This window comes from Gymnoscopelus braueri, assembly GCF_963280865.1.
Source record: "Gymnoscopelus braueri genome assembly, chromosome: 11".
NCBI classification, from domain to species: Eukaryota; Metazoa; Chordata; class Actinopteri; order Myctophiformes; family Myctophidae; genus Gymnoscopelus; species Gymnoscopelus braueri.
This window is the reverse complement of record NC_137613.1, coordinates 13709461-13729278: the sequence shown is the minus strand read 5'-3', so window position 1 is coordinate 13729278 and position 19818 is coordinate 13709461. Positions and strand designations below refer to the sequence as shown.

Here is a 19818-nt window from a genome sequence, read left to right as displayed (position 1 = left end):
CTACACGTCCACGGGACGGTGTATGTTCACGTTGCGCTGTACGCAGCGGTGCGGGCAGCACGCCTGCGTCAGCACCTTGCGGATGTCCTTGTTCCGCAGGCTGTACAGCAGCGGGTTGAGCAGGGAGCTGCCGGCCGCCGGCAGCAGCGTGGCGTAGGTGTACAGCGGCGGGCTGGACGCGTCGCCCACCAGCCCCCACAGCGAGAAGGGCATCCAGCAGCCCACGAACACGCCGAGCACCACCACCAGCCGGGAGAACCCCCGCCGCCCGGGCCCCGGGTGTCCCCCGCCGCCGTGTTTGCCGCCGCCGTACGACGACTGCTGCTTGGCGGGGAGGAAGTGCCTCTGGGTGGCGATGGCGTGGGCGTGGCGCCGGGCCACGCGGCAGATGCCGGCGTAGAGCTGCAGCGTCACCAGGACCACGACCAGGAAGCCGCCGCACAGGAGCGACAGGTACGTCCGGGTCAAGGGCCGCGCCACGGAGCAGGACGAGGGCTCGCCGAGGCAGTGCCACCCCGCGGCCGGGCCCGCGCCGACGGCGACCGCCGCCGCCCAGGTGAGCGCCAGGAGGACGGCGGCGCGGCGCCGCGACTGGCCGGAGCCGTAGGTCAAGGCGCGGCTCAGGGAGAGGTACCGGTCCAGGGCGACGCCCATCAGGCTGCAGAGGGAGGCGACGAGCGACGTCACCAGCAGGCCCGAGGTCAGCAGCTCGGACCAGTCGCCGGGCTCCACGCAGAACCGGAAGAGGAAGTGCAGGAGCAAGGCCACGCCGGCCAGGAGGTCGGCCGCGCCCAGGCTGGCGAGCAGCAGGAAGACGGGCGCGCGATGCAGCGAGGGCGTGGCCAGGATGGTGGCGACCACCACGGCGTTCTCGGCCACGATGAGCGTGCCGGAGACGCACAGGAGCACGCCCCACAGGCTGAGGGGCGGGACCTCGTACGGCGGCGCCGGCGCCGCCCCTGCTGCGTGGCCCGGCGGCGGCTCCACCACGAAGAGGACGGGGGCGGAGCCCGAGGACTCGTCCCAGTCCAGCTCGGAGATGTTCAGGATCATGACCTCACACACCTCACACACCTGTGACACAAAAAGACAAAATGTCGCCGTTAGTTCTAAATAATTAACCCTTTAAGACCTGAGGCGATTCTTTAAAAAAAATCTAAATCCTAACAGTTTTTGGAAAAAAAATCTAAAAAAAATTTTTTTCACGATTTTTCAAAAATAGCAGATCTACAAGTTCATAGCGCGGCACTCGGTGCCGCGCTATGAGCTTGTATATCTGCTATTTTTGAATAGCCAAAGACATCTAAAGTGACACAGATGCGTTCCAGGTATTAAAGAAAGTCTTCTATCCAATATAAGCACCTCTTCCTTTGTTTCATCCTCTGTGTTGAGATTCTACAAGCTCTTAATTCTTGCATAGCAGAAGAACAGTTCACAGGGTGTTCTATAAGGCAGTGGTTCTCAAACTTTTTCAGGTCAAGGACCCCCAAAATGATATGTATTTGGCCGCGGACCCCCCATCTCAAATATGATGTTCCAGGGACCCCCCAGAAGCTTGTATATCTGCTATTTTTAAATAGGCAAAGTATAAAAGGTTAAAGTGGTTAAAATGATTGTGATGCTATATTAACACATGTTGCTGGGGACCCCTTGGAACCCCCCCCAAGGACCCCTGGGGGTCCCCGGACCCCACTTTGAGAACCACTGATATAAAGGAACTTCACACACTGTTGTCTTATTTTTTTTAAAACCGGTTTTGTCTATGGCAGACACGCATGGCACATTCAAAGCACATAGGGGGTCCAGGGACCCCCTCAGGGTTCCTTAAGGAGGGAGTTCCAAATGGACACTTGCAGATCTGTAACTCTGAGAGCGTAGGAATGGAACCAAATGGACCCATACGCTCATGGTTCTCCATTAAAACCACTGAGAACCACTTGACCTATAATGCATTTTTATCGCTGCATTTCCCTTTTCTGCTGACATTAGTGGATTGCAAGAATTGCAATAATGTTGTTTGTTTTAATTAATTAATTGTCTGATATCACACTGCCGTCTGTCTGTCTGGCTGTAGGCTACAGCCTGTCTGTCTGCCTCATATCTCACTGACCCGACCCCCCGTGTCTTTCTGTGCTTTGTACCAGCGCCGCGTGTTCTTCTAGTGCTGCGATGGATGCACATTGCAGCCAAACTATTCAATGAATGAATGAAGATTCCACTCATCGGAGTCCTAATAATAATAAATAACAGCTGATTCTGCAGCGCGCTTTTCTTTTAAGTGGAAAAACGTGGCGGCGTTAAAAGAAAAGCGCGCTGCCCGGCAGTTGCTTGCTGTAGCCTATAACTACCATAGAACGCTTTTGCGGTTCAATCAATGTAAAAATGCATTATGTATTCCATGCCCCTGCATGCGGGGTGGGTATACCCCAGCCTACCCGTGCGGAGAGAGGAGAGGACACCGTGTTGTATAATAGAATTGCAGGTCCGCTGCACCAGAGGATGTCCCAAAGGTGCACGATCACGGCACATGCACGCACGCACAGACAGAGAGAGAGAGAGGGAGAGAATGAATGAGAGAGAGAGAGAAATGGAATGCACATGCAGCTTACCTTATGCAATAATCGCCGATTTCCTTTGTGCTTCAGTCTCAAAGATTCCTCTCCAATATAAAATCAGCACGACTATAGCCTAATTATCCGAGCCAATTAAAGCGATGATGGAGAGACGCGCAGCGATGCCTGTTATAATTATTCACCGGGTCCGTGATACTTCTTCTTTAGAACAACAATAAGGTATAAAATCCTGGCTCTTTAATTGTCTGTGGTATATCTTCGAAGCCTGATGCTGTGCCTTGTGTATCAAAGGTTGTATCAAAAGCTTATAGCTGGTTGTATCTCCTCTCCTCTCCTTATGGCTGTTTGTACAACTAGAGAGTTTCTCCTCTCCTCTCCTCTCTCTCAGGGCTCAGGGTTGCAGAATGAATGAATCTCTGGAGCGCCGTGACACCTAGATGAGACCGAGCGCTTGACGTCAGTGGACTTCATGGGGTGGGGGGGGGGGGGCTCGACCAATCAGGAGCCGCTACAGAGGATGGTGAGTAGGGTGGGGGCCAGACTGGAGTAATTTCATTCAGAAAAATGCGGCATCTGTATCGCTCCGCCCACTGCGGCTATACTTTGTGACTGTGTGCCTCACTTCTTGTAAATAATGGGCCAACCCCCCCCCCCCCCCCCCCCCCTCGATGTGGCCTTTTTTCTTGTACATACACGCACGCGCGTGCACACGCCTAGTGCCTGTTACTTTTACTGTAAAGGCCAGTGGTTATGAAACATTTTCATGTCAAGGACCGCCCAAATTGATGTGTACTGTATATAGGTGGCCTATTTGGTCCACGGACCCCCATCTGGAAAAGGTACCAGGGACCCCCCATAAAAAAAGCTTTGTGTAAAAAAATTATTCAAAAGTCTTCACAATTTATCTATTTTTCAAAAATAGCAGATCAACATGCTCATGCACAGCACGTTGTCATGCAACACATTGTGAGCTTATAGATCAGCTATTTTCGAATAGCCTATAAAACAGGGTTAAAATGATTTTTATGCTATATTAAGGACTATATTCAAGGACCTTGAACTGTGTGTGTGTGTGTGTGTGTGTGTGTGTGTGTGTGTGTGTGTGTGTGTGTGTGTGTGTGTGTGTGTGTGTGTGTGTGTGTGTGTGTGTGTGTGTGTGTGTGTGTGTGTGTGTGTGTGTGGTTAAGAAGATACTCGGGGTCAAGGAGCTCTCCTTGGTTCTGAAACTGAACGAAGGATCAGCATCAACACAGCAGTGACTCAGGGACCTGCGTGGAGAGAGAGATGCTGCATGTATGACACATCTGATCTGCTGCACTGATTGCCCTGCAACATGTTTGACACCCATAGGAGAACAAACTACCCACACACACACATTAACACAGTAGGAAATAAACACATTTATTAATCACCATATAGGTTAAGCCACACTGGCCCGTTTGACATTAGTTTGTTATCAGTTTAGACGCATGGCGGGAACATGTGTCATTATAATACAATTTACAAGTTAAGCGTTTAGCAGACACTCTTATCCAGAGCAACGTCTACACAAGGTAAATAATCATATGAATAGGATGCCAAGAGAACAGTGTGAGTGTGGCTCAAGAAATTAGGATACCAGGGAAACCATGAACCTATAGCATCTGTGTAAACAACATGCTACCTAACATTATGAGCGCCTATTTCGCAAATTGTTGATTTTTTCGCATATTTCACATATTTCGCCACTTTTCGCACATTTTAGCAACTTTCTGTATATTTTGCAACTTCCCGCAATTTCACACATATTTCATTGCAAAATCAAGGATTTTAGCCCGCGTTTTTTGGAGGGTCTATATAGATAGGGTCACTTGTTATTATTTGAAAGAAAGGTAGTGAGTTAGCCAGACTGCATGGGTGGACTATAGTTTAACCTAATGTAGTGGGTTAAAAAGAGAATTCACCTTTCCCTTGGTTGAAAAGTAACGCTTATTTACATCTGTTTATACATATATTTATGCTATGATCCATAATGCAGTATTGCACTTGTGTATAGTCCCAAGTCCTGCATACCAATGTCTTGATTGATTGATCGAATACTTTATTAACAGTTTGCACAAAGTACAGAGGTACGATTATACAATACTGCTAAAAGGATAACACAAAAAGCCCTAAGGGCTTGTTTCCATTGTGGTCCCATGTATTAAATTCATCAAGACATATAAAGACATACAATAGATAGCCTACCAGCCTATAATACACAATAAATCATCAATAGGCTAGGAGCAGTAAGAATATTTACAGAAGATCGATAGTCTACCCTATTATTTAGCTGTCACAGCAGCACTGGGTATCAAAAAGAAACGTCCTTGAAAACTAAAGTGTCTCTGACTCACATTGTGTGATTTATTCACAGGTGAGAGAAGACACATCTCAGAGAGAACAGCGTTCATCATTCATCGACACTAGTGTGGTCTTCCCCCGTCTAACAGGGCGTGCGTGGGTGCTGCAAGATGCTGTGCTGTGTGGTGGTCTTCTATCTACGTGGCCAGAATCAATGCGCATACCAATGGGACGATGGTGGGGGGGATCTCATCCTGCTAATGCCATATAAGGACACACCGCTTCCGGTGCTCCCCGAGAAAAAAACAAAAAAGGGAGAAAAAAAAAAGAGGACTCGAGCTGAATAATTAGTTATTACGTCATTGGATGTTTAATATCCCATAGTCCGGGAGGCCGTGCTGGATGGTTGGTTGGTTGTCAGGGCAACAGCTTATATAGCTTCTTTATTGCATTTTCCTCTCAGAGATGTTTGACTTTGAGGGGTGCATATTATATTATATATTATACCTCTATGGGTGCATCATGTAGGCTGAAGTTAAATAGGCCTACACGTGAAAAGGATGTTAAACTATAGAATCAGGGGTTCATGACACCTGGTGGTCCCTGAGGGGGTTCTTCCAGGTGGTCCCCAGCTAAATGATGGAGAGTTGGTAACCAAATGGACTTATTAGGTAGATCTTTAACTCTTGAGAGTGTAAAATGAAACCAAATGGACCCTTACGGGTCCATTTGGTTTCATTTTTACGCTCTCAAGAGTTACATTATTGTTAAACATCTGCATTACTTAATCAAATCATTGTTATTTTGATCAACGTTTGCCTGTTATCTCTCCTATGTTACCACATCGTCACAGCATGGAATTGTGGACAAAATCTTATCAAACGACAACGAAATATTCTAAGTCTTGGTTCTGAGAATCTAAATCTCATCAAACGGTGGTCCGTAGTGGCTCAAATGCCGAATAAATAATGGACCTTGATATGAAAAGGCTTGAAAACCCACTGAACTAGAGATGGTGGGCAAGACGTCATAGGTCCAGATATTGGCAGACAAAACCAGCAGTTGCCCGGGGAACCAATTATCCAATCATAATGCAGGTCCTCCCAGGCGATAGACTCTACCGGCTGTAAGTGCAGAAATCTCCTATATCCATATTTAAACCTTTTTTTCCCTCTTTCCCTGTACATTAATTTCCTAGTATACTGCAGTTTCATACAAAAGTAGCAAAAAAACAGTCGAAGTTGTGAGCTTGCAGATCTGCTATTTTAGCCATTTTTGTTTAAATGAATGTGAAAGTGGTTTGTGTGGGGCTGTCTGTGTGCCTGCCTGCACATGCGTTCGTGCGTGCGCGTGCGCGCGCGTGTGTGTGTGTGTGTGTGTGTGTGTGTGTGTGTGTGTGTGTGTGTGTGTGTGTGTGTGATAGAGAGAGAGCATGAGTAAAAGTATTAACAAGAACATATTGAAATAACGACTACATTGAACCCATTTGGAACACACCTTTTTCCCTCATTGTCTGAAAAATAACAGTTTTTTTTTTACACACAAGGTTTCCACCTGACACGGCAGCGACGACCTGGCTGGTCCTGCGTCCTTGTTGCCGGCAGAGGGCGCTGTTTGCTGCAGGAGAGAGAGAGAGAGGAGGTTGGTGCAGTGAGTAGGGTTTACCTTACACGTCCTTTCACGTCTTCTCTTCTTTCTTCGTGAGAGAAGAGAAGAGAACCCCTCCGACCCCACCCACCTTATGTAAACCTTTTTATGGGCGTGTGACCAGACTATGTAACCTTATAGGCTTTGGAGATGGCGGCGCTGCCAAGAGAAATACATATGTCGGTGCATCATGCATGGGCAGCAGCCCTATGTCTGTGTGAGTTGAGGTAATAGCAGTAGTATTAGTAGTGCCGCCTACTATTACTACTACTACTACTACTACTAATAATAATAATGATAATGATAATGATAATGATAACGGTGTAAAGTAACTAAGTACATTTACTTAAGTACTGTACTTAAGTACAATTTTGAGGTATTTGTACTTTACTTGAGTATTTCCAATTTCCAATACTTTTACTTCTACTCCATTACATCTCAGAGGCAAATATTGTACTTTTACTCCACTACAATTATTTGAAAACTTTAGTTACTAGTTACTTTTCAGATATACATTATGATATTATGAAACATACATTAACCACTTGAGCCTTATGTTATACAGGCTATTTGAAAATAGCCGATCTACAACGCGTCGCGATGCGACGCGTTGTGAGCTTGTAGATCTGCTATTTTCAAACATTTTAGTACTTTTACTTTTGGTACTTTGAGTACATTTTGATGCCAATACTATTGTACTTTTACTCAAGTAAATTTTGAATTATGGACTTTTACTTGTAACAGAGTATTTCTATATTGCAATATTGGTACTTTTACTTAAGTAAAACATTTGAGTACTTTTTCCACCACTGGATAATTGTACTTCACAGTGAAGGGGACACTTGTCTGAACCTCCACCAGTGTTGGTGGGATTGTGGTATTTATGTCGTGCCCATGATGCATGCGGGCCATTGGTTCTCAAAGTGGGGTCCTTGAGATGGTTCCAGGGGGTCCCTGGCAAAGCGAGGAACAGTTTAATCCCTTTAAACCTATTTTGTACTTTGGCTATCAGAAAATAGCTGATATTTTTGAAACATTTGGAAAAAAAGACCAAGGCTTCAGGCTAAAAGACTTTGACCTCTTTAATGATAATAAACATGTACATTTACATAATATATCATCACACCATTATCAAAAGGATAATGGCTTGTTTCCATTGCGGCCCTTCTTTCATGTACATAATGTGTAGGACATGTAGTGATACATGCAAATGTGTGTGTTCATGCATGTCCAATATAGGTGCAAGAAAGATAGTGTCCCTGTGGGAGAAAGTGTGGGTGTGCCTTCCTACACGGGGGGGAGGGGGGGGCGGGGGTGACTGGAAAAGACGTGCATCATTCATCACACAAGCGCTGCAGTTTCAGTGCAGCTCCAGTAATTGCATGCCATGCATCATGGATTTGCATCGTGTGTGCATGCGTGCGTGCATGTGTGTTTGGACTTTGTGACCCTTTTGTGTTGCTTGCGTGCATTGTGTGCGTGTGTGGTGTGTGTGTGTGTGTGTGTGTGTGTGTGTGGGTGGGTGTGTGTGGGTGACGTGTGTGTATGTTGTGTGTGGTGATTTGTGTGTATGCATGCATCAGTGTGCATGTGTGTGTGGGTATATGCATGCGTGCATGTGTGCGAGCGCACATGCGTGTGTGTGTGTGTGTGTGTGTGTGTGTTTGTGACGACATGAATATCTCATGTGTTGAGGTAAACAGGTGTCAGTCTGTGTGTGTGTGTGTGCGTGTGCGTGTGCGTGTGCGTGTGCGTGTGCGTGTGCGTGTGCGCGCGCGCGCGCGTGTGTGTGTGTGTGTGTGTGCGTGCGAGTGTGTGTGTGAACATGAATATCTCCAGTGTTGAGGTAAACAGGTGTCAGTCTGTTTCAGGGCGGTGTTTTATTTCAGGAGGGCAGTGCCGGTGCCGGCAGGTTTCCGGGGTAACCAGGTTCGGGGTGTATAGCTCGTGTTACACTACTCCTTGTGTCTGCTGTCATTCGTCCCCTCTGTGCGTTACACCACTCCTTGTGTCTGCTGTCATTGCGTGTCTGTGTGCCTGAATCCATTTCCCCGGCTGTCATCTCCGCTGGACGGCTTTTGACAGCTCAATACAGCATCACAGAACCAACGTACCCAAAAACCTGTTTCATCCCGTATCCCTACTTCCCAGGTAAGGGCTGCAATTATCAATTATTTCTCATATTGATTGATCAATTCGATCGATTACTTTTTCCAATTCATCGAGGAATCGAGAAGCGATTTGTTTTTAATGTACTGTTATTTTATACTTTGTCGCACAACGATGTCGTGCGCAATAGTGAAAATAGCCGATCTACGAGCTCACAATCTGTCATAACGCGACTGCATTGTGAGGTCTTATATCTGCAATTGTCACTGTTTTAGAATTTCTGTGACGTTTCTTTAAACATTTGGTCTATAAAAATAGGGATCGATTATTAATCGATTATTTTTTATTACATCATCGATTAGTTCTAGGGTTTTGTCCTTGTTGACTCCGCTGGGCCGTAGCTGTCAGGATGCGAGGGTTCGTCCTCCCAAAGGCCCTCTGCTCCGCGTTGCTGCTAATGACACTGGTGACCGCTGCGTACTCCCAGTCAGGTATGTATGGGGCAAGTCTATTCCATATCCATTGATTGATTGAATACTTTGTCAGAAATGTAAACAGTACGTGGTTCAGTCAGAAATTAAAGGGATAGTTCACCCCCAAAAATATTTTTTTTCTATCGATAAGTCACCCCATGGAGACTTGAATTCATGGATATTTTTTTGTTTTTGTCGCATTTCTAAGCCAATAATTTGACTACCGGCAGCGGTTCCGGTAGGAGACACAAAGAGTCTCCTTTGTGTCTCCTACCGGAAAATTATTGGCTTAGGAATGCGACAAAAACAAAAAAAATTCGATGAATTCAAGTCTCCATTGGGTGATTAATTGATATATATATATATATTTTGTTTTTGGGTCAACTACCCTTTAAGGCTAAAAGGACAAAATAAAGTCTGGGGGGACTTGTTTCCATTGTGGTCCTATCCTGTCTACGCGTCTGTATTTGCATTTGATGGTGAATCGGCTGTCTGTGCATTTCTTCTGCGACTGTGTCCGTGGGTGTTACGCTTCCGTGGCCTTGTTGTGTAAGGGGGTTCCGTTCCACCTTTCTGACATTTGCACTGGATTAATTTCCACCCGGCCGTACACACAGCAACCTTATCCGTCTCCTTTCCTTGAATTCCTCGTCTCTCCTGCAGTATACGTTCTGTTTCCAGAGTTCTCTCTGTTCCACAGAGTTCTTCTTCTCTCCCCCTTTTCTCCCCCAACTGTGAAGATATCGACGGTGTCGGGCAGAAACCTCTTATCTCCATATTCTAACATTTTGTGGGTCTTTTTCTCGTAAATTAACGCCCTATTTGATCGTACTACGACAGCGCAGTGGTGGAAAAAAGTACTCACGTTTGTTACTTAAGTAAAAGTATCAATACTGCAATGTAGAAATACTCTGTTACAAGTAAAAGTCCAGAATTCAAAATGTACTCGGTATCAAAATATACTTATAGTACAAAAAACAAAATATTCATTATTCAGAATGTCCCATTTCACAAGTTTTCAAATGTATAGAAATCTTTTGAAAATAGCAGATCTATAAGCTCACAATGCGTCGCATCGCGACGCATTGTGAGCTTGTAGATCGGCTATTTTCAAATGGCCAAAATGTATATAGGGCTGAAGTTGTTTATGTTTTGTAATAATAATCAAAATATACAAAGTAACTAGTAACTAAAGTAGAAGTAAAAGTACAGAGCATTGGAAGTACTCAATTAAAGTAAAAATTACCTAAAAATGTTACTTAAGTACAGTACTTGAGTAAATGTACTTAGTTACTTTCCAACACTGCAACTAACGTCGCACAAAAGCATCAAAAGTTAGCAGATCCGCAAGCTCGAAACGCGGCGCGAAGCGACGCGTTTTGAGCTTGTAGATCTGCTACTTATGATGCTTTTAAATTTGAATCCTGTTCAAATTCAAAACAGTTTTGGACATATGAGGTCTCCACCCGACAGAGACGATAAGCTCTACTGTGTTTGATCTGTCTCAACATGTCTCCACAGAGAAAGTGTTAGAGGCGAATGAGAATTAACCACCTGAACCCTACAGCTACAGTAGAATTGCTATTCTGGGGCTAACATTCTGAGAAGATATTTACTTAAAGGGATAGTCCACCCCCAAAATGACTTTTTTTTCCCCTATCGATTAGTCACCCCATGGAGACTTGAATTCATGGGTATCTTTTTTGTTTTTGTCGCATTCCTAAGCCAATAATATGACCGGCAGCGGTTCCGGTTAGGACACACAAAGAGTCTCCTTTATATCTCTCCTTTGTACCGCTCTCTAACATTCAAGTGTACATGGGGTGACTAATTGATAGAAAAAAAGTAATTATTTGGGTGAACTATCCCTTTAATGTAGAGCGGAAAAAGTCCTGGTATAGAGAGCCCTGGGGGACTCCAGTCAACTAAGTATAGGTTTCAGACAGAGAAAATACATTATCTTTAGCCGTTAAGTGTGGTTCTCAAAGTTGGGTCCCAGTGACCCTCAGGGTTCACCAAATGGACCCTTACAGGCAGTGGTGTAAAGTAACCAAGTACATTTACTCAAGTACTGTACTTAAGTAAAATTTGTACTTTTACTTCTACTCCACTACATCTCAGAGGCAAATATTGTACTTTTACTCCACCACAATTATTTAACAACTTTAGTTATTAGTTACTAGATTTAGATTATTATTACAAAACATACATCAACCACTTCAGCTCTGTATGCATTTCGGCCATTTGAAAATAGCAGATCTACAAGCTCACAATGCGTCGCGATGCGACGCATTGTGAGCTTGTAGATCTGCTATTTTCAAAATATTTCTATACATTTTATACATTTGAAAACTTGTGAAATCATTCTGCATAATGAGTGCTTTCTACTTCTGGTACTTTAAGTACATTTTGATACCAATACTGTTGTACTTTTACTCAAGTAAATTTAGAATTCCACACTTTTACTGGTATTAAACAAAGTATTTCTACATTGCAGTATTGATACTTTTACTTAAGTAAAAAAGTTGAGTACTTTTTCCACCACTGCTTACAGGTGTGTAGCTCTGAGAGTGTTTGAATTGAACCAAAGCGGACCCGTGATGGGTCCTTTTGGGGGGTTCCACTCTCAGTCATGGGGGTCTTTGAAACTAAAGCGTTTTGGAGAGCCATTGGCCTGTGTAGCGATTAGCTGTGTCTCATTGGAGCCGCCGCTCATCCCTTTGCTCGTTTGTGTCAGTCAAAGTGATTGACTGGCGGCGGCTGTGACTCACTGACAGGCCCGTTCATTCTCTCACTCCTCCCGGACAGATTGTTCCCAGGCCCAGTCATGTGACATGTGCGTCGGAGAATCCATGCTGAACCTGACGGGCTGCGTCTGGAGACTCTGTCCTGATGGTATGCACAACACGCACACGCACGCACATGCATGCAACACGCATGCATGCACACACTCACACACACACACACACAGACACACACACATACACACACACACACACACACACACACACACACACACACACACACACACACACACACACACACACACACACACACACACACACACACACACACACACACACACACACACATACACGCACACACTATCTCTCTCTTCCTCTATCACTCACACACACACACACACACACACACACACACACACACACACACACACACACACACACACACACACACACACACACACACACACACACACACACACACACACACACACACACACACACACGCACGCGCACATTAAGCTCTGATGGTAACTGGATCGTTGCTGTAAAGTATAAGATTGCCTGGTCCGTACTAAAGAGATAAATTATTCACTAATACCAGGAACACAGGCAGGCACACACACACACACACACACACACACACACACACACACACACACACACACACACACACACACACACACACACACACGCGATAATAACGATGCACACTAAATGCTCCATCTCCGTGTCTCAGGTAACGATACAGGCTTGTGCGTGACGGATCAAGGCGACCAGACGGACACTTCCATGAACTGCAGTTGGACCAGAGTATCGGAATTGTGCTCAGGTAACCTGCTACACATCACAGTCCAAGTTCATATATGAATTGTGCTCAGGTAACCTTCCAAAACATCACAGTCCAAGATCATATAACACTGGCTCAACTCAACTCAACTCAAATTTTATTTATAAAGCACATCATTTATTTATAAGCCCCCAGCTTTATTTATTTCGTGTTCTCTCCTCCGCGTCATCAGTGCCCATACCCTAGGTGGGGTTGGCGAAAGGGCCTTTCTGTGTCGAGCTTGCATGTTCTCCCCGTGTCCCCTAGGGTAGGTATACCCACACAAAAATCATGTAGTAATCTTGGTCTCTATACTGCCTCCCCCTGGTCAGCCGGGGCGCCTGATGGAGGGGAAAGGAACTGGTTGGAATAACGTGTTTGTTCATTTTTATAGTTAATCGTAGTTTCTGCTTTGTGCAGAGTTAAGCTACGGTTACTAGGCCCAATGAAAGGGTAGGTCAGAGTGTGGAGGGTCTAAGCAAATTACTCAAACTGGTGTCTTTTAAGGTATTTTATTACTAATCACAATTACAAACATATAACTCTATTCTAATACTTAGGTTGTTAGTTAGTTAGACCTTTAGGTCAGTTAGTAGCCTTTAGATCAGTTAGGTAATTAAACCTTAGAGAGAAAACAAGCACAGAACATTTACAGTATTAAGGATATGACATTACACAATCATGAACCCATCAAACATACAATCATTACAATGTTCAATACTCACTATTAATCTCACACTCTTTCCAAATGATTCAGTGAGTCACTCCAGAACCCATATCCTAGAACGACCCACGGTTCAGTCACTTATTCGAATCTGAATGCTTGCCCCAAAGCAGGGAATTTATCAACTTCTTGAATTAGGTCCTCCTACAGGGAGTTTCTAGCAAACAGGAAGCTCTGATTACCCACAAAGCCTTGCGATTGCCTGCTGCTTCCTGTCACAGCAAAGCAGACTGGCACCTTTGCTATCTGTCCAGTCAACCATTTGGCTTTGTTCTCACACAAAGCTTTTGTCTCTTATCTAGGGCCCTACCCCCGCCTAAGAATGGTAGGTTCCTTTGAGCAGCAGGGTGTCGTCTCGGTGCAGACACTCTACTGCTGCCTATTCTGTCACACTAGGCCCAACTTACATAGAACATTTTGGTATATCCTAAAGAATGATAAAAGCACATTACTATGAACAATAATAATTCACTTTTCTCTAGCCCTATGGCTTGGATAATTGAACACCTCCCACCTGAGATAACTGAACCATGTTCAGTTCTCTCACAACCAACCTCTACTCACCATTGTTCGGTGAGCTTTTTTGGCTTCTTAAATCATGGCTTTGGGAAGTTCGATTTCATCTATGTAAACTGCTCTGATCCCACACTCATACAGGTTACATTCTCAACACAGTTTTCACTCATTGTCATTAAGTGGCTCTAAACCCATATTTTGGAATAATTTACAGTTCAACTTAACTTTCTCAATTTGTAATTTTTAAACTTTTTTAATAATCCAAATTGATTTTGGAAACCTTTCCTCCTCCCACTGTTTCCCTAGTAAGTCAATGTCCTATTTAGGGCATGTTGCCATGGTAATTGACATTGTAACTTGGGCAAAGGATTTAAAAGATTTTAAAATGGCTGATCTACAATCTTACCTTTAAGAAACTTCACTCTGCATTTAAACCTCCAGCCCACATCCCAAATGCTTTTTATACAATCAACAAATTAGCAATTCAAAAAGGCCTGATTACTCAGATCATGAGTTAACATCAGTTAAGAATAATTTTGTTGCATGGAAGAACCTTCCAAATTATTGTTGCATTTTGACTTAGTGGCATATTGTCGGCAGTAAATTAATACATTTCATTATGCAAGTTATTTCTTCTGGTAATATCGTAAACACTACAAATGATACATTCATTTACACAATATCTCTCGAAATTCCTAAGTAAACAGTCGCTCAAATAAGACATTTCGATTTTTTAGACACCACGTTGGCATCTTTTTCGCTTATTGTCCGCACTGCGTACCACTGTCCACAGCTAATAACTGGATAGACCTGTCAGTCAAGCCTGTTCGTTTGTCAGTGTCACTTTGCTGGCACCACCAGCCACCAGTGGAACTGCAATCCCACCACCAGCCCGCGCTGATGACTGTGGTGGGACAGTGACTTTCTGCTTCAACTTTTCCTTCTTCCCTCGCAATTTCCCCACGACCCACCGGGCTGGTGCGAAGGGTTTACGTGGCTTGCAGGTTTCACATTTGCATTTTTTCAGGAGGTCAAGAGGCTTGCAGTTTGCACAATCGCATTTGACTGGTCTGGCTCTTGTCGCTACTGACCTCCCACCTTGGCCCAACAGGGCTTCAGGCTCGGGGCAAAGGCTACCTTTCTTAGGTGGTGCCACGACGCTCTGCACTGGGGTGATGTCGGTGTGTGAATTGGTGTCGGTCTTCCCCTCGGCTTTCTCCGTAGGCGTCTCTACTTCGACCGTCACGTCCCCCGCGGCGCCCTCTGGGTGGATCTCCTCTGCAGCTGTCTCTTCAGCAGCAGCAATACCGTCTGATGGCACTCTTCTGGCCACCAGTGGGACTGCAATTCCACCAACCCCCTTCTGGGGGCTCCTCTCAGCCCCCCCCGCAGAGGGGTGGAGAAGGGATAGTTTATCTTTAATCTTCACCTTCTTTTTTCTAGTTACAGCCCCACCAAAATAAAGCACTTTCTTTGCTTGGATTTTGGCGGTCAGAACTGTAAGGACCCGACGTTGCAATCCGCCCCTCTCTTTTCGAGCAGGCGCACGGATGCCAAGATTTACCCACTCAGACTTCTTTCTGAGGGGTTTTGGGGTAGCTGGTCCCCTCCCACCTTGGTTAAACGGGCGCTTGGAGCAAACGCCACCCTTGACAGGCCTGACTGGTCTGCTTTGGGCCATCTGCCTGCCACCTTTCTTAGACGGGCGCTTGGAGCGAACGCCACCCTTGCCAGGCGACTCGGCTTCCTTCTCGAACGCCACCGGTCCGCTGGTAGCTGGTCTCCTCCCACCTTTGTGAGACAGGCGCTTGGATGGACCCCCCGGTTGGCTGGTCCTTCGCCCTGGTGTGGTAGCGTCGACGTGCTTCTCCTCTGCGTTGAGTGGATTGGTGAAGACTTTCACCGCCGTGGCGACGTCCATTGAAGCGGCCTCCCTGGCGGTCTGCTCATCTGCGACGTTGGCTCCCTCTGGAACCTCCCCGGCGTGGTCTCCTCCCTCTTCAGCGTGGAATGGGGTCTCCCCTGCAGCTTCTCTCGCTTCTCTCGCGATCTCCAGTGGCACCTCCCCCGCCGCCGATGGCTCCTCTCCGCCGGCCGTCACGACCTCCTCGGCGCCTTCCCTGCGTGTCGTGATGAGGAGATATCCCTCCGCCGCGTTGTCCATCGAAGCTGCCTTCCTGGCGGTCTGCTCATCTGCGACGTTGGTTCCCTCTGGAACCTCCCTCTCGGCCTCCGCGTTCCCGGCGGCCTCCGCAGGAGCAGCTCTTTCGATCGCCAGTGGCACCTTTGCAGCTGCTCTCTCGATCGCAGCGTGGAATGGGGTCTCTCCTGGTTCAGTGACCTCCAGTCGCTGGCACCCCTCTGTGTTGAGTGGATTGGTGGCGACGTCTGTCGCAGCAGTGGCGTCCTCTGACGCCCTCGTGAAGAGTGGGTTGGTAGCGACGTCCTCTGGAACCTCCGTCGTGAAGAGTGGGTTGGAAGCGACGTCCTCTGCGCTTTCCCAGCGTGTCGTCATGAGGAGATATCCCTCCGCCGCGTTGTCCATCGAAGCTGCTCTCCTGGCTGCCAGTTCTGCAACCACTGTGGCAGCAGCTGCTGGTCCATCTGTAGGTGTGACATCCCTACCCCCCTCCCTCACAGCAGGGAGTTCACTCACTTTGGGATGTGTGAAGCGGGACCCATATTCTTCCTGGGCCGCTTCAAACCAGACCTGCTTCAATGTTTCGTCATACTTTTGGCAACAGTCATCCTGCATCCTGCAGATCTCAGATGAACTTTCTTCATCAATTTCTAGTATGGCGATAGAATATGTAACAACCTTAAGGAATCTAGCTAATTCGGCTCTTAGCTCCCTTACCGCCCTTTCTTTTGGTAAATCCAGCAGGACAATAAACTTTACTTCCCTCCTAAAAACTGCTTGAGCTGCTTCGCACTTCCCTATTAACTCAGCTAACACTTCCATCTCCCCTGTCTGGGTAAAAGGTCTGTTAGTTAGTCTTAATTCAAAGGGCTGTGACAGTAATCGTCAGTTATTTTTAGCAAGTAACAGTGTTGTTTCAGCCTTTAGCTATATAACAACAATAATTAATTAACACTGTATTTAACCTGTAAAATAGCACCCACCCTATCAGCATTCCACGCAAGAAGCCTTTTAATGGTCTACTTACATTAGTTAATTTTGTTAATTAATACTGGATAGGATATATTTTGCTCTACCAATGTACATTCTAGTATTTAACCCACAATGATTACCATTGATCCATTATTATTGTAAACTAATCATCTAGTTACTCATACTTTTAGATCTATCATAAAGTTTAGTTAAACATTGAATTACACTGGTAGTAACCTCCCCCACCCCTTATCAGTATACAATGGCTTTTTAACTTCCAATGATAAGATAACCTCACATTCACTGTCTGTTAGTCTAATTCTTTAGCTACATTGCAGTGTCTGGTCACTCATAAAGCCTAGTTAAACCATGAATACTCTCTTAATGTTTGTTTAATCAGCTTAAAGCAAGCATCTCATTGCTATGATTAGATTATTAACCAAACCTAACTACTCCTCATCTCAAGGTGTGTTAGTATTGGCTGTTAGCTTAGCACTGTATGCTAGACAATAGAATAGTTAGCTTAGCACTGTAAGCTAGCGGTGGCTGTTACCTGAGCTAACTAGCCTCTTCTGTGCTAATATAACCCCCTTAGTAACCCGCGCTAGCTTTGCTACACTAACGGTATCTCAGACAATAGAATTGTTAGCTTAGCACTGTAAGCTAGTGACGCTAATGGTAGCTCTCAAGTCGGATAGCTTTAGCTTCTAAACCCCCTCTGGTACGCTAATCAAACTTTTAACGGTAGCCTAGCTACATAACCTGTGGTTAGCTTCTAGCCCCTGCCTCCTAGCTCCTTATTCTTAGCTCAGTCAATAGAATTGTTAGCACGCAGCGTTTAACAAGCTACAGTCTCTGTTCTCCACGGTTTTCGCAAACTGTGGGGCTTCGTTCATAGCAACCTGAGTGAGTCTTTTTCCCGGAAGGTTCCTCAGTAGGCCCGTACGGTATTCAATGCCTCGGTCCTCGCGCCATGCTAGGCCGCCGGCTCCGTGTATCCCCTTTCGCCTCCGTGGATTCGACCTTCTGCAGGCTGTGGTTTTTGGAGACCCTTTGTCCCACACCGACTCTTTTCGGCGCTGATTTCCACTCTAACATTAGTTCATTACGCCAGTGTTAGTGCTGATAACCTATTTTAACCTGTCCCATAACCAGGTCTAATAGATACTTTATTTTGTTACAACTCACTTCTCATCTTAAAGAGACAGTGCGTCTTTACTCCTAAGGCTATAGGAGATTTTTACGCTATGTTATCTCACTAGATAACACACATTAATCCAGCCTCTAATGGTTCCTTTTCACCATCAGACTATTGGCAGGATTATACAATTATGTGATCCGCTTACAGGACTGACCTAATACCTTTCTAGATTCACATAGGCTCCAAGGGTTCATAATTGTTTAATTACTCTGTAACACTCAATTACTATGTAATTAATACTTAAACTCTGTAATAAGCGGAGTTCAATCACTGTGTCATTCGCTTATTAACTCTGAGATGTCCCCCACGGGGACACTACAGTCTTATTACTGTGTAATAAGCAGAGTTCAATAACTGTGTTATACCTCTGTATAACACGGCTATTCTGCCTAAAACTCATAGATGCCTCCTCCGGGGGCATAAATAGTTTAATTACTGTTCATTTTTATAGTTAATCGTAGTTTCTGCTTTGTGCAGAGTTAAGCTACGGTTACTAGGCCCAATGAAAGGGTAGGTCAGAGTGTGGAGGGTCTAAGCAAATTACTCAAACTGGTGTCTTTTAAGGTATTTTATTACTAATCACAATTACAAACATATAACTCTATTCTAATACTTAGGTTGTTAGTTAGTTAGACCTTTAGGTCAGTTAGTAGCCTTTAGATCAGTTAGGTAATTAAACCTTAGAGAGAAAACAAGCACAGAACATTTACAGTATTAAGGATATGACATTACACAATCATGAACCCATCAAACATACAATCATTACAATGTTCAATACTCACTATTAATCTCACACTCTTTCCAAATGATTCAGTGAGTCACTCCAGAACCCATATCCTAGAACGACCCACGGTTCAGTCACTTATTCGAATCTGAATGCTTGCCCCAAAGCAGGGAATTTATCAACTTCTTGAATTAGGTCCTCCTACAGGGAGTTTCTAGCAAACAGGAAGCTCTGATTACCCACAAAGCCTTGCGATTGCCTGCTGCTTCCTGTCACAGCAAAGCAGACTGGCACCTTTGCTATCTGTCCAGTCAACCATTTGGCTTTGTTCTCACACAAAGCTTTTGTCTCTTATCTAGGGCCCTACCCCCGCCTAAGAATGGTAGGTTCCTTTGAGCAGCAGGGTGTCGTCTCGGTGCAGACACTCTACTGCTGCCTATTCTGTCACACTAGGCCCAACTTACATAGAACATTTTGGTATATCCTAAAGAATGATAAAAGCACATTACTATGAACAATAATAATTCACTTTTCTCTAGCCCTATGGCTTGGATAATTGAACAGTGTTCCTTCAACGCGCTACGTCCAACCGGGGAAACTCCCCCCTTGTCAGGTGATAAGAAGCGGCCTGCTCACTCCTCATGCATTGACGGAGGCATGAGCTCAGTTCGGGACTCTCCCCAGGCTGGCAGAGGGAGATTAGCGCCCAGGATTACAGCAACGGCTAGATTTCCTCTAGTCTTTAATCCATTGGACCGGGAACGCATCTGTGTCATTTTTCTTGATTTCTTTGGGCTATTAAAAAATAGCATATATACAAGGTAGATTTATGTAGATTTGCTATTTT

The 19818-nt window shown here is 45.3% G+C and overlaps 2 protein-coding genes across 2 annotated transcripts in view; one reads left to right on the top strand and one right to left on the bottom strand.

Annotated features, from left to right (window-relative positions):
* Nucleotides 1-1053, bottom strand: gpr3 (G protein-coupled receptor 3; the record flags this gene model as incomplete). The annotated part of the gene is made up of 1 exon (XM_080441651.1): nucleotides 1-1053. The coding sequence occupies one exon, from the start codon at nucleotides 1051-1053 to the stop codon at nucleotides 1-3; it is 1053 nt and encodes a 350-aa protein (XP_080297777.1).
* A 7496-nt stretch (nucleotides 1054-8549) lies between these two features.
* Nucleotides 8550-19818, top strand: part of cd164l2 (CD164 sialomucin-like 2) — a 17890-nt gene continuing 6621 nt past the window's right edge. Inside the window, exons 1-4 of the mRNA XM_080441420.1 lie at nucleotides 8550-8693; nucleotides 9014-9142; nucleotides 11933-12019; nucleotides 12605-12697. Coding sequence (XP_080297546.1) covers nucleotides 9061-9142; nucleotides 11933-12019; nucleotides 12605-12697 — 262 coding nt within the window. The 5' untranslated portion in view covers nucleotides 8550-8693; nucleotides 9014-9060. The remainder of the gene's footprint in view (nucleotides 8694-9013; nucleotides 9143-11932; nucleotides 12020-12604; nucleotides 12698-19818) is intronic.